Source organism: Ambystoma mexicanum, chromosome 7q, assembly GCF_040938575.1.
Source record: "Ambystoma mexicanum isolate Mex_15411 chromosome 7q, UKY_AmexF1_1, whole genome shotgun sequence".
In the NCBI taxonomy this organism is placed as follows: domain Eukaryota; kingdom Metazoa; phylum Chordata; class Amphibia; order Caudata; family Ambystomatidae; genus Ambystoma; species Ambystoma mexicanum.
Window position 1 is genome coordinate 87,863,853 of NC_090941.1, and position 15,057 is coordinate 87,878,909.

Here is a 15,057-nt window from a genome sequence, read left to right on the forward strand (position 1 = left end):
TTTCTTGAGAATCAGAAGAATTACTGCATGTTTGAAGGATGAAGGGAAAGAAGAGATAGAGAGGGAGAGATTGAAAAGAGTAGTTAGATAGCGAAGCAGAAGGAGACAGACTTTGCGAATGAACGAAGAAGGAATAGGTTGCAAGGGGGAAGCAGGTGAGGTGCTCTAGCATTGAAATTAGCTGTGTCAATATCAGTTAGTTGAGAAAAGGAGGAAAAAGTTGAGGATCGAGTGGGAAGGGGGAGTAGCAATAATGTGGGTAGAAGTGAATGATTGAGGAGAGGCACATAGGAGAAGAATTTTGTCAGTGACAGGAAAGTAGTAAAGTCTGATGGAGAAAGACGGGAGTCCTGAGATGGTTCCGTTGAAGGAAGGAAAAGGAGTTGTTTTAGAGTCTGGAGAAATAAACCGACATGGTAAGAGGAAAGAGAATGAATAAGATTTGAACAGTAACTCTTTTAAGCAGTCAATCACTGTAGATCAGATGCCGGAAAGGAGAATTAAGTAGACAAAGATTAAGAGAGAGATATGGTTGAGGAGGTTTATAGAAAGGTTAAAAGTGACAAGCAAAGTGAAGGTGATGCAGTGATGAGGGAAGGGCAGTGTTAAGAGAGGAAGAAGCAGAGTTGTCCGATTGCTGGACATAAAACAAGGAACTATTAAAGTCTGTCCCCAAGAGATCCACTCCTGACATAGATGGGGGTTGAAGAGGCATGGTTTTTACTGTGGGTAATTGTGAGTGCAACACAGAGCCGGGAAGTCTAATTCCCTTGTCAATATATTATGTTCTTAGTTGGGACCTACGTAAAAGTTGATCAATGTCTCTCTCATCTGTTGGGTAGTGTGTGAAACCATTTATTTATCAGTTTTATTAGTATCCGTGATAAGCATGCAGGGGGGCCATGACCCAAAGTTCCAAACCAGGGAGGCAGTTGACTGAACCACATCTACTGGATTTCCAAAGATCTATGCTGCTATGATAGGCAGTTGGATGGGAGTTTGGTTCTTGCGGTCATGAACGGTGGTTAGATCAGGAATACACCTACCTATAAAATCTGGATGTCGCCATTCTCTCAGGACTGTATAGTAGAGTCTGTGAAGATGCAAGGGAAGACTTGGCTACTGTGGAACTCCTTGTCTAGTTGGCAGGGATGTCTATTATGGTTCCAAAACGTAGTATGTATTTGAAATGGTGGGAAGGGTTCTCTACATGTCCTTAATTTTGTAAAGTACTATTGCTCTTAACTGCATATAGCTATCTTTGGCAAGCGTAAACATTGAAGTCTCTTGAAACTGGAAGTTTGTTGTCAATGCTTTAGAACCCCAAGACTAGAAGTACTACCAGATAACCCCAAAATATCAAGGCGTTACTGCAAAACTGCAACAAAAATATTAATTAGAAAAAGATTTGTCGTGGTGGTTAAACTGAGGGCCTGGTCCTCTTCTTATGCATCCCAGAGCTAACCACACGTGCCACCACCTTCACGTCTTCCTTGGCAAGGGAACAATCCGAAAATATGTGTTGGAAAAGATGGATAACATCAAATAAAGTGCTGCCCATGCACCACAACTCTGCCAAAATAATAAAGGGTGCACAAATATAGCCATACAAAGCGAAATGGCAAGACTAGCAAAAGCCATAATGCATGACGTCTGCTCTATGCAGAAATACAAACTAGTAAGCACTTAATGCTAGAATAACAGACTCAAACTGAAACACACAACATCCCGAAATAAAGTGGTCACTCTAACTCTGAAGGCCTTCTGCACCCATTAAAAAAAAGACCTTTGGAAATGTTATACTGAGCATTATAAACAGTTGTGCATTATAATTGGGTGCAAACTTCTGTATGTCACCAAAGTACTGCCAATCAGCAATTTGGCAAGTGCCAAAAATGTTTTGCTGTTCTGGCTTGTGGTGGTCAACCACAAATATATGCAATCACACAAGTACCAAAAGACGTCCTCTACCTCTAGCAGCAGTGTAGCTTGACTGTTGTTGATGGAGAATATTATTTAGCACAAAGGGCCACATTCTCAAAAATGCATGCAAACGGCAAAAGCACAGAGGATGCACTTTTTCATTTGCGGTCATTTCAGAAATGCACAGGTCACTTTATTCTTAAGGAGACTTGTGCATTTCAGGGGGTGGAGCAGCAGCACAAAAGATGCGCTGCCCAGCCTCCTTTCATACATTGGTGTCGGTATTGCCCTCCCCTCCCCCCAACACGAATGTAGCGTAGGATCCCAGCACCCACATCGCTGCTGGCAGAGCATTTCACAGCGCCTTAATGGGCTGTCACTAGGAAATGCTGTGAAAAATAAAAAATGCATTTCTATCCTTGTTTGAAGGATAGAACTGCTCGAACGAAAACAATGTCTCACATCACTGCCCTCCCACTTCAAAGAAAATGCATGTGTGATTCCATAAGGCCCAGGGGAATGTCATGGATTTTTGGGCATTTCATGTGCATCCTGTTTGTGGATTTGGGATATGCTTTACAATTTGCACAAAAAAAAGCACAGGTGCACATAGGGAGTGAAATGGGCATCTGAATGTGCGCATCATGCATTGTGCAGCACTTTTTTGGTGCAAGTGATGAATTACACAAGCACATCTGATAGCTTGTGCTCAAAAAAGTTAAGTATCTAGCACATAGTGTTTTATTGTATCCCATTAAAATATGTCCGCAAAAAGGTGATGCGATTTTACTGCGACATGATATGTGGGTTGAAAGTACACTTTGTGAGCGCATCAATCGATGCGGGTGTTAGCGCGCGCATAGTAGTATAGTATGCAACCAGACTGTTTACCACAGAAGTCTCTCCCCGTAATATTCGTAGGCACAGAGTACGCAGAAAATCTCTCCGCAGTAAGAATGCAACATCAAACAAGTTCTTAGCAGCCCATGCTCAGATTTAAAATGTGCGTATTAACGACCCCCAGTCAAAAAGGAAGATCATCCTGGAATCATTCTGGAGTCATCCGATGACTCCATTCTAGAGTCATCCATGGATAGTTCAGGAAGATCATCCAAAGTATTCACACAGGCCAAAATATTTAATGAGATGATGACTCTAGAGTTATCACAGAAACTACTCCAGGATGAGTTTGGATTACTTCCAGTGATGATCTTGGATTACTCCAGGATGACTCCATGACAACTTCAGGATGAGTGGGGATTACTCTAGGATGACTCCATGACAACTTCAGGATGAGTTGGATTACTCCAGGATGGCTTCGGATTACTCTAGGATGACTCCATGACAACTTCAGGATGACTCCACGACAACTTCAGGATGAGTTTGGATTACTCTAGGATGACTCCACGACAACTCCAAGACAACTTTAGGATGAGTTTGGATTACTCTAGGATGACTCTACGACAACTCCAGGATGACTCCACGACAACTTCAGGATGAGTTTGAATTACTCTAGGATGACCCCATGACAACTCCAGGATGACTTCATAACAACATTAGGATGGGTTTTAAATTGTAAATGATTATTGCAGACCACTCCAGGATGAGTTTAAATGATTTCAAGATGGTTCCAAAAGATTTAGGAAAAGGGGTTGGATTACCACAGGATGTATCCCTTTTGAGTAACATTGGTGGCATTACTTTACAATGACTCTAGTTAGACTTCTGGATAGTGTACTGGAAAAAGAAAATCTTGCAGCTGTCACTTTTCATCTTTGCTAGAGCACCCGTTAACCAAGTTCGCCAATTTAGTGCACACAACTACAACCCCCATATAACAAACCAACTCCCCCATTTCAATTCTCACCTCTAGACAACATGGCCTCACACCCCATAAAAGTCCCACAGCTCCAAAGCTCTACACCAAAATACACACTTCCAGCTACCTAAACAGCATCTGTTAAAGGTCTACCAGCATGACAGACTTCCGCCAGTCACTACACCCAATAACCCTAAGAGCAGCTAATTATTACAGAGTTCATATTGTGATAGTAAAATTCTGCAGCTATAAATTGTTGATATTTTAATATTGTATTGCTCTGGCTATAAGATATCTTCAATCAAACATAGGCTCAGAAAGTGTACAACTTTTTTTATTCAACAAATTCAGTTTAACGGCATAGCTCCATAAGAATAAATAGGTTTACAAAAATACAAACAAACAATCATTGATCCTGCATTTCAAAAGGTGGAGTCTTTTTTAGGCCTCTTCTGGCATTGCAAATTTTGGTAGCAAGCTTCCTCCTTATTACTCGGCAGTCCATAGTAGGCCAGCTGTTAGCCTTGCAGACAGATCTCAAAAATTCTACAAAAAATAAAAAAATAAAAAAGGATATATGAATAAAAATGGACACCCGAATAGGCACTGTTAAATTCCTTATTGCAGAATACATACCAGATTAACTAAATGTTAAAATGTCAACTTACAATTGCGTCACTACATTTAAATGCATTTGTACACAAAGGATGAAACAGGCTTAAAAGATAGATTTGAACTGAACATGAATAATGGTTTTCTGTGGCTGCAGAAGATTTATGGTCTTTAGTGGAGCAATATTGATTTATATCACACAGTTAGAAATAGAATGCATAAGTGGAAATGTACAGTTTTCAAAACCAATACAACTAATACGTCAAAGTGATGATTAAGCATTAGCTTCGGAAAAAGAATGAGACTTTTCAATGACCTACCGTGCAAAGCATCAACATTTTCTACATCAAGGACATCACTCCCAGCTCTGGCTGTTGTTACTCCTTTAGCAGAAGCAAACTCATTCTGTGAAAAGAGAAGCTCGCTGACCCCATTCAAAAGGAAGCTTGCACCATCTCGAGCAGCTTTAGCCCCCTCCAAAAGTCTGTAGAGCTCTCGCTTTGGCACAATTATACCGCTAAATCTGGTGGGGTCATTGGCATCCGTAACCAGCTGTTGCATATCAGCCTGGAAATATAGCACAATATATAATATTAACACAAATTATCATGACATGCAAGTACACATTGTATTATAAACATGGTGAGGTGAATTTCCTGCATAGGAAATGTGACCCCTAAACAGTTGGATTGATATCAATCCTAACATTTGTACTTAATCAAGGACACCTTCAGCTGCCTTCTAGGCTTGCACTTTGGCCGCCATGGCACAATATGAATTAATAACTGTAGGAGAACAAAGTTTCACTGCTAGGATACATTATATATTATATATGGCGTGGTTGCTGGTGAATAGCAGGAGATTAGATGCACAAAATATAGTGTGTCTGCACACATTTCAAATACAGCCATGCCTACAACTATGGTGCAAATATCCATCATCTAGGTGATATTTTTTAAGCTATAAATGAAAAAATGGGCCTGGCCAGAATCTATGCAGAATATTGCTTCTTAATTTATATGCACACAAAGATTTGGTTATACACTAAGATTAAGGAATAGAAACAGGTTATAAAAGAGATGAAAAAGTGTCACCTTCTGTTGTGTGGATGATCTAGTGTCCATTTCAAACAACTTCTCTGCTGATTCTGGGAATGCTGCTGATTCCGGGAATTAATTGGTCCTGGTCTGAGCTGCCAGTGATGCCTGCAAATGATGCATTGCCAACTTACTGTGTCTTTGCGTGGCTTGTAACTGTTCTACAATAAAATTAAAAAAAAACAGTTAAAAGGCATGTACTCTTTGTCATCACAAACTAAAACAGTGGATGAGGGGTGATTGGGCCAACATCAGCATTATTACTCAAAGTTACAAATATTGCGAACAGTGTTACGCAGATGAATGAAATCTCGGATGGAAAGTGGAAGGTAGAGCTGTACTTTAGCCCAGTCCACCTTCCCTCCAAGCTGTTTTCGCTGCTTCAACCTCTGATGTACTGTTAGGAGGCGCTAGCCTTATCGATTGGTTACTAGATATTGGGTTACTGGATATTGGTCAATGACTGGACTAGTTACCTTTTAAGCAATGGTTCTCTGCACGTAGAGATCTTATTTCTGCCAGTAATTGGGCTGGATCTTCAGTGTGAGCATTAGGACAATCCGATGAATAAGAATTATTTTCATTCACTAAAGACAACGAATTATACACCATTTCCTTGGGGATAAAAAAAAAACAAAATTAGGAATACAAAATTGTAGCATTGACAACTGGGCTATTAAAGAAAATATTGTAGGTGTATACCCTAGTGTCAAAAGGTTGCATTTCTCCATTTCCAAAGTCCATTGATTCATCAGGATGTTGCAGGTCAGACAAAAATGAAGCCTGAAAAGTAAAGCATTGCCAAATAAACAAGCTATGTATGATCTGCTTCGAACAAACATTGTCTTGACGTCATTTATTCATGCTACAAATCAATACCAGTAGTATTTTAAAGTGTTATTGTTTATCTTCAAAGTTGTTAGTCTATGTACTATATGGAGACAAAGAAACCAATAGCCTAAGATGTGGATCATTATTAGCACAGGAATGAGTTAAGCCCTATGTAAATTCAGTGGACTGACTAATAAGTCAAGGTCACGTTGCTAATGTGTGGGGAGTTTCATAGGAGTCAACTATTGCATGCATAATGTTTACTTACATGTGGGCTTTCATCCGCACAAACAATAGGGCCTGCATCTTGGGGTGCATGCTGTACATCCACATCAATCCTGGATACATTGTAGTTAGGGTTTTTTAGAGGAGTTGAAACAGCTTGTTTCGGGCAGGTAAACAGTATTTTCTGCATTTTCCCTTCACATGGTGATACACTGCTTTTTCGGTCACTAGTGGGGACTGACACTGCAGCCAAACTCTGTTTTGAGGATGTTCCCAATTCCGCTGTTTTTAAAGACTGTAGTCTGAATGATTGAGCAGGTTTGTGTGCACGTGTGGGTGTCAACTCGCTGTCTAAACAGGCATGACTGTCATTCTGCAACAAGGACACACTATTTAGAAGACGTGGGGATAGAGTTAAGCATGTCAAACTAGATCTATCCGACAAAATATTTGCAGCCGACAATTCACTGTTATTTGATAGTCCATTTAGTGGTTGTTGCGCAGCGTCTTTATATTGTCCAGGTGAAGCAACAGAGGTGGGCTCTGAGGAAGGAATGAAAGAATGAAGAACACTAGCCATCCCTGCCAAAAGAGTTAGGTTCTCCAGTTTTTGTGACTGTAGTTGTGAACAGGCCTTACTAAGTTTGGGAGCAGTCACTTTCCTCCCATCAGCTTTTACTAAATAATTCTCTTTGTTTTCTTTTGTTTTTTTCACTGGATGTTCTTCTTGCAGTTCACGCAACACTCTTTTAAATTTTCCAGCACTTCCCCGATTGCCCGAATCCACCAGTAGCTCCTTTTCCTCTTCTGCCTTCCTTTTTAAGGCCTGAATCAGTCCCTCTGCATCACCGCAATAGTCTTTAATTATTTCTTCAAATGTTTTTTGTGTCTTGATACACTGTTTCTTGACTGCAGGTATGAAAAAGGCAAGTTAAAACCTCAAGCGAAAATTTCAAAATGTGACTATCTACACAACCAAAGTGTCAGAACCATGTTGTGCATCTATACTTTATACATTAGACTTACTCTAAAGGAAGTAGAGATGCTGTGAAAGAGTGGTGGGCATTGTGCAGCACTCATCTGTATGTTAGAAAAAAAGGGGATGCCTCACTGTAGGGACGTTAGATGTACCCTCCTCCCGAAACATCGAATGGAGGGAAACAGAGGGAAAAACATATATACTTTGCTTACCTGCCGATTGGAAAAGCACTACCGCTTTGAAATCCCTGTCTTCACGTATTTCTTTTCCACTTTCATCAAGACCCTCTACCAGCCATTTACAAATCACTTCACCAGGAATTGCCAATGGCTCAAATTCCCCATCCTTGCGAATACAGAGAGAGTTGTCGCAATCGAAGAAAAGCACATTAAAGAGGGCCATGGTTTGAATTATTACCTAAAAGACGAAAAATAAATACATTTAGTGTGCTCAAAGTATTATTGTGAAACTATTCTGTACAGGATCATTAATTTATGGTCCCCTTACTATGGACATGTTCCTGCCTGAAGTGTCCCCATTTGTGATTGAAGCTAGTATCCTAATATGCAGCACCTGAATGACCCGCTGTGTCCTCATTGCAACATGACTTGCATTGGAACCAACATCATTAACTTTACAAATACGTTCTTGCCATTTTTTACACTATCCTGCATTTAGCCCATCTCTGTTAGTGAGCCAGATCCTGCATTTAGCCCATCTCTGTTAGTGAGCCAGATCCTGCATTTAGCCCATCTCTGTTAGTGCGCCAGATCCTGCATTTAGCCCATCTGGGTTAGGAAGCCAGATCTTACATTCAGCCCATCTGTGCTAGTGAGCTATTTCTCACTAGAGGGAACACATCACCCCTGGAGGCACCATATGGGACTCATTTAGTCAGGACAGCGCAGGTATCAAAGGTGCTGCCGCTAAATAACCATGCTAAAAACTCACCCTTCTGCATACACCTTCTCAAACACTGAATATTCAGATTCAACTGTAAGAATTACTGGTGTCCACTTAATAAGATTCTGCACTTTACTTTGTCTACTGTAGCTGAAAATGGCCTATGAATGGTATATGAAGTAACACCTGCAATCTAAAGACCACCTATCCCCACATAATTCCATGACCTCACAACCTACATGCCGATGTTTGGTTTGTGTAAGAGAACAGAACACACATTCAAGCGGTAGTCTTGACAAATCACATACAATGAGACAAAATCCTCATAGTCTTGCCCAACACCACATGGCAGCTACCAACCGAAAAACACCTACGCTCGGCGAACAGTGTTCCTGAGTTTAACCACAGCAAGTAAGGCCAGCACACAGGTGTGAGAACAGAGAGTAAGCTCACCTCTAAAATAGATTTGGAGTACTTTCAAGAAGGGAGACCTTCGACCAGAAGAGCAGCACATAATGGAAGGAGAAACTATTGACGCAAAGTGGCATGTGGAAAGAAAGCATCAAGAAGTATTAGGCCACACGGTGGGGTGGAGAGAAAGTGTAACAGTGATGTGTGTGTGAAAGGTTAAGAATGAGAGGCATGGCCAGATGGGGTTCTAGGAAGGAGTGTGACCGCATGTAGGGTTGAGCGAGAGACCTGTGCATACTAGGAGCGGCAATTAAAACTCTGCTCTATTCCAGCAACATAATTGCATGAACATGAACAGGTAGCCAATCCCAGTGTTTGGTTTCCGCATTGTAAACACATTCCTGGATCGCTCTCCCAGGCCTGCCTTTAATCTGTCCCCGCCCCGGAAAGCTCTGAGGGGGGTGGGGGGGCAGGGGCCCCAGCCCCCGGGATGAGTTGAGATTATCGCCAGCAGCAACGTGAGAGAAATCATGGCTTATTACCACCCTCCTGTCACGCCATGGCATATGAGCAGGCCCTGGGCTGGGAAGCAGGGTCCAAGCAGCACAGGAGAGTCCATGCAGGTCAGAGACAAGAGAGGAGGAGTGTCAGAGTAGGGCTAGGAAAGCAGGGTCCAAAAAAAGTAGGGTCCTGAGGATTCGAGCAGGACACAGACAAGAGGATCTGTGCATGTATGGAGCAGGAGCGTGAGAGCAGGGTTGACAAAGGGGGTGTAGCACGAGTTGTAAAACATGCATTGGCAATGCCAACAGTTTTGCCTTTTGTGTAGTAAGGCACTTGCAGTCTCTTCCGTAGTGGTATTAACTGACCATTGATAGTAACATGTGCAAAATGGTGTGAGTGGCTGGGCATCTAATAGCAATACCTGGCAGAGGCCTAATCCTTACACAAAAGCCCAAAGTGTTGGCTTTGCCAATGTTTGTTTATAAAAGGAGTTCAGTGAAGGACACGCACAGTGCTAATAAATCAGGTGGCTGAAGGCAGACCTGGTTAAGGAGGGTTTGCAAATCCAATTAAGTCATTAACTTCCAGAAGACTGCATTGAAAAAACACTGGCAGGCACCTTGACTGCAAAGTTTGATGGTAAGGCTTGATCAAAGCGAACGCAAGAGAGTTCCCATGGGGTGGTGTTTTGGGCTGGGAGGGGCAGGAACTGGGTGGGAATGACCATAGGGTTTAGCATGGCCATGCGTAGCCAATGGGTGGGCAAATAACCAAACACCTACAGGCTGTGTGTCCCTCCTCATATGCCACTTCTCCCTATCTGTGCTCTAATGCAATAGTTTTAGTTCATAGATGGTGCTAAAGCGCCACCTAATAGCCCAAACTAAAAAGTGTGGGATTCATTAACATATACAATGGGAAGTGATGACCCAGGAGGTTAATATATCAAAATTACACCCATGCACTCTGGGGGCCACTGGACAGTCCAGTATTCGCTCCCAAATGGCACTGTTGCTGACATGTTTCCCCCTAGGATTCACGGAATCCTTCACCCACAAGATCATGCACTTTCCCAGACAAGCCTCGTTGCGCTCTCAGGGGAATTATAAGCAGTGCTGGTCATTGGGCCGGCTCTCGCCGGATCCGAGATCCGGCACCAGATGTGAAGCCATATCTCGTGATCCGGCCAGAGTCAGCCACCCAAACACCAAACCCATGCTGTCCAGCTGGGTTTTGAGGAAAGAATTTTTTTTTTTTAAAATAACTCCCGCAATGCCATGGCGTAGGGGGGCGGAGCAGCTCATTGCCACCATGAGCGCTCTTCTGGCTTTGCCCCCCTACGTATACACAACAGCAGGACACCATAACAGGCCTTCTTAAGGAAGGCTGTCCTGCACTATCACTACGAGTTCTTCATGCAGGCACCATAGCCGGGCCCGCGAAGGTGGGGGCTGTGCTGCTTGGAGCAGTCTGCTCCGAGCAGCCCAGCCCCCACCCTCGTGGGCCCGGCAGATCTGCCCTGTGCGACAGTGCACACAGACAGGGCCGGCCTTAGCACCCGCAGCGCCCTGGGCAAAACAAAATTTGGCGCCCCCCCACCCCCAAAAAAGAATACACACGCCAATCTTGAAACACCTAGGCAACACAAACACCACACCATCCACACACATTAAAAGCAAAGGCCCCTACACAACATGCACCCACCATCCACATGCATACAGTCACCATCCACACACATTAAAAGCAAAGGCCCCTGCACAACATGCGCACACCATCCACATGCATGCAGTCACCATCCACACACATTAAAAGCAAAGGCCCCTACACAACATGCGCACACCATCCACATACATAAAAAGAAAAGCCCCCTAACACACGCACATCATCCCCACACATACATTAAAAGAAAAGCCCCCTACACAACGCACGCACATCATCCACACACATACATTAAAAGAAAATCCCCCTACACAACACACGCACATCATCCACACAAATACATTAAAAGAAAAGCCCCCTACACAACGCACGCACATCATCCACACACATACATTAAAAGAAAATCCCCCTACACAACACACGCACATCATCCACACAAATACATTAAAAGAAAAGCCCCCTACACAACGCACGCACATCATCCACACACATACATTAAAAGAAAATCCCCCTACACAACACACGCACATCATCCACACAAATACATTAAAAGAAAAGCCCCCTACACAACGCACGCATATCATCCACACACATACATTAAAAGAAAATCCCCCTACACAACACACGCACATCATCCACACAAATACATTAAAAGAAAAGCCCCCTACACAACGCACGCATAGCATCCACACACATACATTAAAAGAAAATCCCCCTACACAACGCACGCATATCATCCACACACTTTGGAGAGAACGGGATCATCAGGGGAGTGAAGCCTGTAAACTAGAAGGGAAACATGGTGACTGGATTAACAGATGGCAAATACACGTTCCAGAACAGTCAGGAAAGCAGATAATGCATTGAAGATTTCAGCAGTATACCTTCAGCCTGTAAACAAAGTACATTTTGATCCCCCTTGTATAGGAGACGATAAAAACATCAGGTTCGACTGAACAAACGCACGGACACTGTACAAACAGGAAACGCAACAGAATTAGCATTTACCAAAACGCGAGGAAAGTACATTTTCTAGCTGGTTTTGCTAGTTTTTACCACGTTTCAATACGTCTAGCGGGTTACGGCTATAAGTTGAATAATAGGTGTTATAAAGCATTCTGAGCACTGTGTATCTTATTGAGCTCATTTGTTGTTTTGAAGGCCTCAGGAAGTGGAGAGAAGGCAGCGAACACGCGTCTAAACCGGAGCTGGGAAGCGAGTACTTGCAACGCGAAACTGCAGGAAACAGGAAAAGAAAGAAGAACGCCTCTGAGGAGGAGCAACTGGATTAGCCTACTTTGGAGAGAACGGGATCATCAGGGGAGTGAAGCCTGTAAAGAAGGCACACATGGTGACTGGATTAACAAATGGCAACACGTTCCAGAACAGTAAGGAAAGCTGATAATGCATTGAAGATTTCAGCAGTATACCTTCAGCCTGTAAACAAAGTACATTTTGATCCCCCTTGTATGGGAGACGAGTGGTTAAAAACATCAGGTTCGACAGAACAAACGCACGTACACTGTACAAACAGGAAACGCAACAGAATTAGCATTTACCAAAACGCGAGGAAAGTACATTTTCTATGTTTTTGCTAGTTTTTAGCACGTTTCAATACGTCTAGCGGGTTACGGCTATAAGTTGAATAATGGGTGTTATAAAGCATTCTGAGCACTGTGTATCTTTTGGATCTCATTTGTTGTTTTGAAGGCAGCGGGAAGAGGAGAGAAGGCAGGGAACTCGGGTCTAAATTAGAGGTCCGAGACCAGAAAATCCAGAGTATTCGCTGCAGTGTGTAGTGCAGTGTGCATATTTCGTTAGAGTCCAGGTCAGGAACCTGTAGGTTAATGGAAGAAGAAAGCCGAAGAAGGGAGAGACGAGACAGCGAACAGGATCAATCCTTAATAGCTCGATCCTCGAGGACCATATGGCATGGCGGCCATATGCCATGCATTGTGGCTTCTGTTTGGGAGCTTGTATACTTACCAGGACAAAGAGGAAACAGCCACGAGGACGACGACGAAGACGAAGATCCAGATGCTGCAGAATTCCAAAACCGAAAGAACAAACAAAGCCACCAGCAGCTAAAATATATACCTGCCGGTGCACGGCATGGAGTCCTCCTTCCTCCATGATTGTCTTCATCAGCTACATCATCACAGTGCGTCGTACGTAAAAAAAACGTCCCCACGTCATGACGCCTTAAGGCATTTCAAAAAAGTGTCGGCAAACTTTTAAACAAACACACAATACTCTCGGGTATCATATGGACTTTATCTATGTGCTAAGGAAAGCAACATAAGGCCTTCCTTCACCAGATGCTCCTTTTCAGTTTCCAGCCAGCTTATCAGGTGAGTGCATCCTGCAGCTCTGTTTCTATGCATTTTGCACGCGATTGAAAAATTCTGTTATTTGCTGCAGCAACTTGATCAGGCAGCTGCGTTTGGCTTTTTTGGGGGGGTTTCATGTTTTTTTTAATGCGGGATATATTTAAATCAAATGTGGCTTAATTGGCAATATCGGATCCCTGCTGGAACTTTCCCAGGGTGCATGATCTTTATCATTCATGCCACCTGCCCATTAAATGCTGTCACCAATCAACCTCACACAAACGTTATCTCTATGGTACATGCTGGGAATGTTACATGCCTTGTAGAATGGTATGTAAATGTGTGTTTACACTGTACCATCACTGTAGTAGTGTATTTATTTATTTAGTTTATATGTAATGCGCTGGGACAGCGCACAAGGGCATGGAAGGGTGCTGGGTGCCGGCAAAGGATTCTCACCCAGGGGGTGCATGCTATGTTTAGGCCTCATGGCTTCCATTTTAGCCCAACATAGTCTCAAGCGTTCCCCTTGCCACAATGGGGATTTTGAGGGTGCTGGGTGCCTGTTTTTGACTGGGATGGCAAATGATTCTCACCCAGGCGGTGCATGCTATGTTTAGGCCTCATGGCTTCCATTTTAGCCCAACATAGTCTCAAGCTTTCCCCTTGCCACGATGGGGATTTTGAGGGTGCTGGGTGCCTGCTTCTGACTGGGATGGCAAAGGATTCTCACCCAGGGGGTGCATGCTATGTTTAGGCCTCATGGCTTCCATTTTAGCCCAACATAGTCTCAAAACATGCCCCCCACTGGTTTGAATGAAATTACCGCTATCTGCAATTCTTCTACCACTGCCTTGCTACCTAATGATGCAAATGCCACTTTATCTGTGTCTATGACCCCAGAAAACATGCCCCCCACTGGTTTGAATGAAATTACCGCTATTTGCAATGCTTCTACCACTGCCTTGCTACCTAATGATGCAAATGCCACTTTATCTGTGTCTATGACCCCAGAAAACATGCCCCCCACTGGTTTGAATGAAATTACCGCTATCTGCAATTCTTCTACCACTGCCTTGCTACCTAATGATGCAAATGCCACTTTATCTGTGTCTATGACCCCAGAAAACATGCCCCCCACTGGTTTGAATGAAATTACCGCTATCTGCAATTCTTCTACCACTGCCTTGCTACCTAATGATGCAAATGCCACTTTATCTGTGTCTATGACCCCAGAAAACATGCCCCCCACTGGGTTGAATGAAATTACCGCTATCTGCAATTCTTCTACCACTGCCTTGCTACCTAATGATGCAAATGCCACTTTATCTGTGTCTATGACCCCAGAAAACATGCCCCCCACTGGTTTGAATGAAATTACCGCTATCTGCAATTCTTCTACCACTGCCTTGCTACCTAATGATGCAAATGCCACTTTATCTGTGTCTATGACCCCAGAAAACATGCCCCCCACTGGTTTGAATGAAATTACCGCTATCTGCAATTCTTCTACCACTGCCTTGCTACCTAATGATGCAAATGCCACTTTATCTGTGTCTATGACCCCAGAAAACATGCCCCCCACTGGTACCGCTATCTGCAATTCTTCTACCACTGCCTTGCTACCTAATGATGCAAATGCCACTTTATCTGTGTCTATGACCCCAGAAAACATGCCCCCCACTGGTTTGAATGAAACTACCGCTATCTGCAATTCTTCTACCACTGCCTTGCTACCTAATGATGCAAATGCCACTTTATCTG

At 43.3% G+C, this 15,057-nt stretch overlaps 1 protein-coding gene and 1 pseudogene across 1 annotated transcript; both read right to left on the reverse strand.

The window, feature by feature from the left end:
* The window catches only part of LOC138528800 (steryl-sulfatase-like), a 2,216,653-nt pseudogene that overhangs the window by 925,434 nt on the left and 1,276,162 nt on the right, over nt 1-15,057 (reverse strand).
* LOC138528416 (uncharacterized) lies at nt 4,700-7,888 on the reverse strand. The gene is made up of 6 exons (XM_069640031.1): nt 7,699-7,888; nt 6,551-7,416; nt 6,154-6,234; nt 5,928-6,066; nt 5,449-5,612; nt 4,700-4,921 (listed from the first exon to the last, which is right to left on the reverse strand). Exons 1-5 carry the CDS (start codon nt 7,886-7,888, stop codon nt 5,527-5,529), a joined length of 1,362 nt encoding a protein of 453 aa, XP_069496132.1. The 3' UTR covers nt 4,700-4,921; nt 5,449-5,526.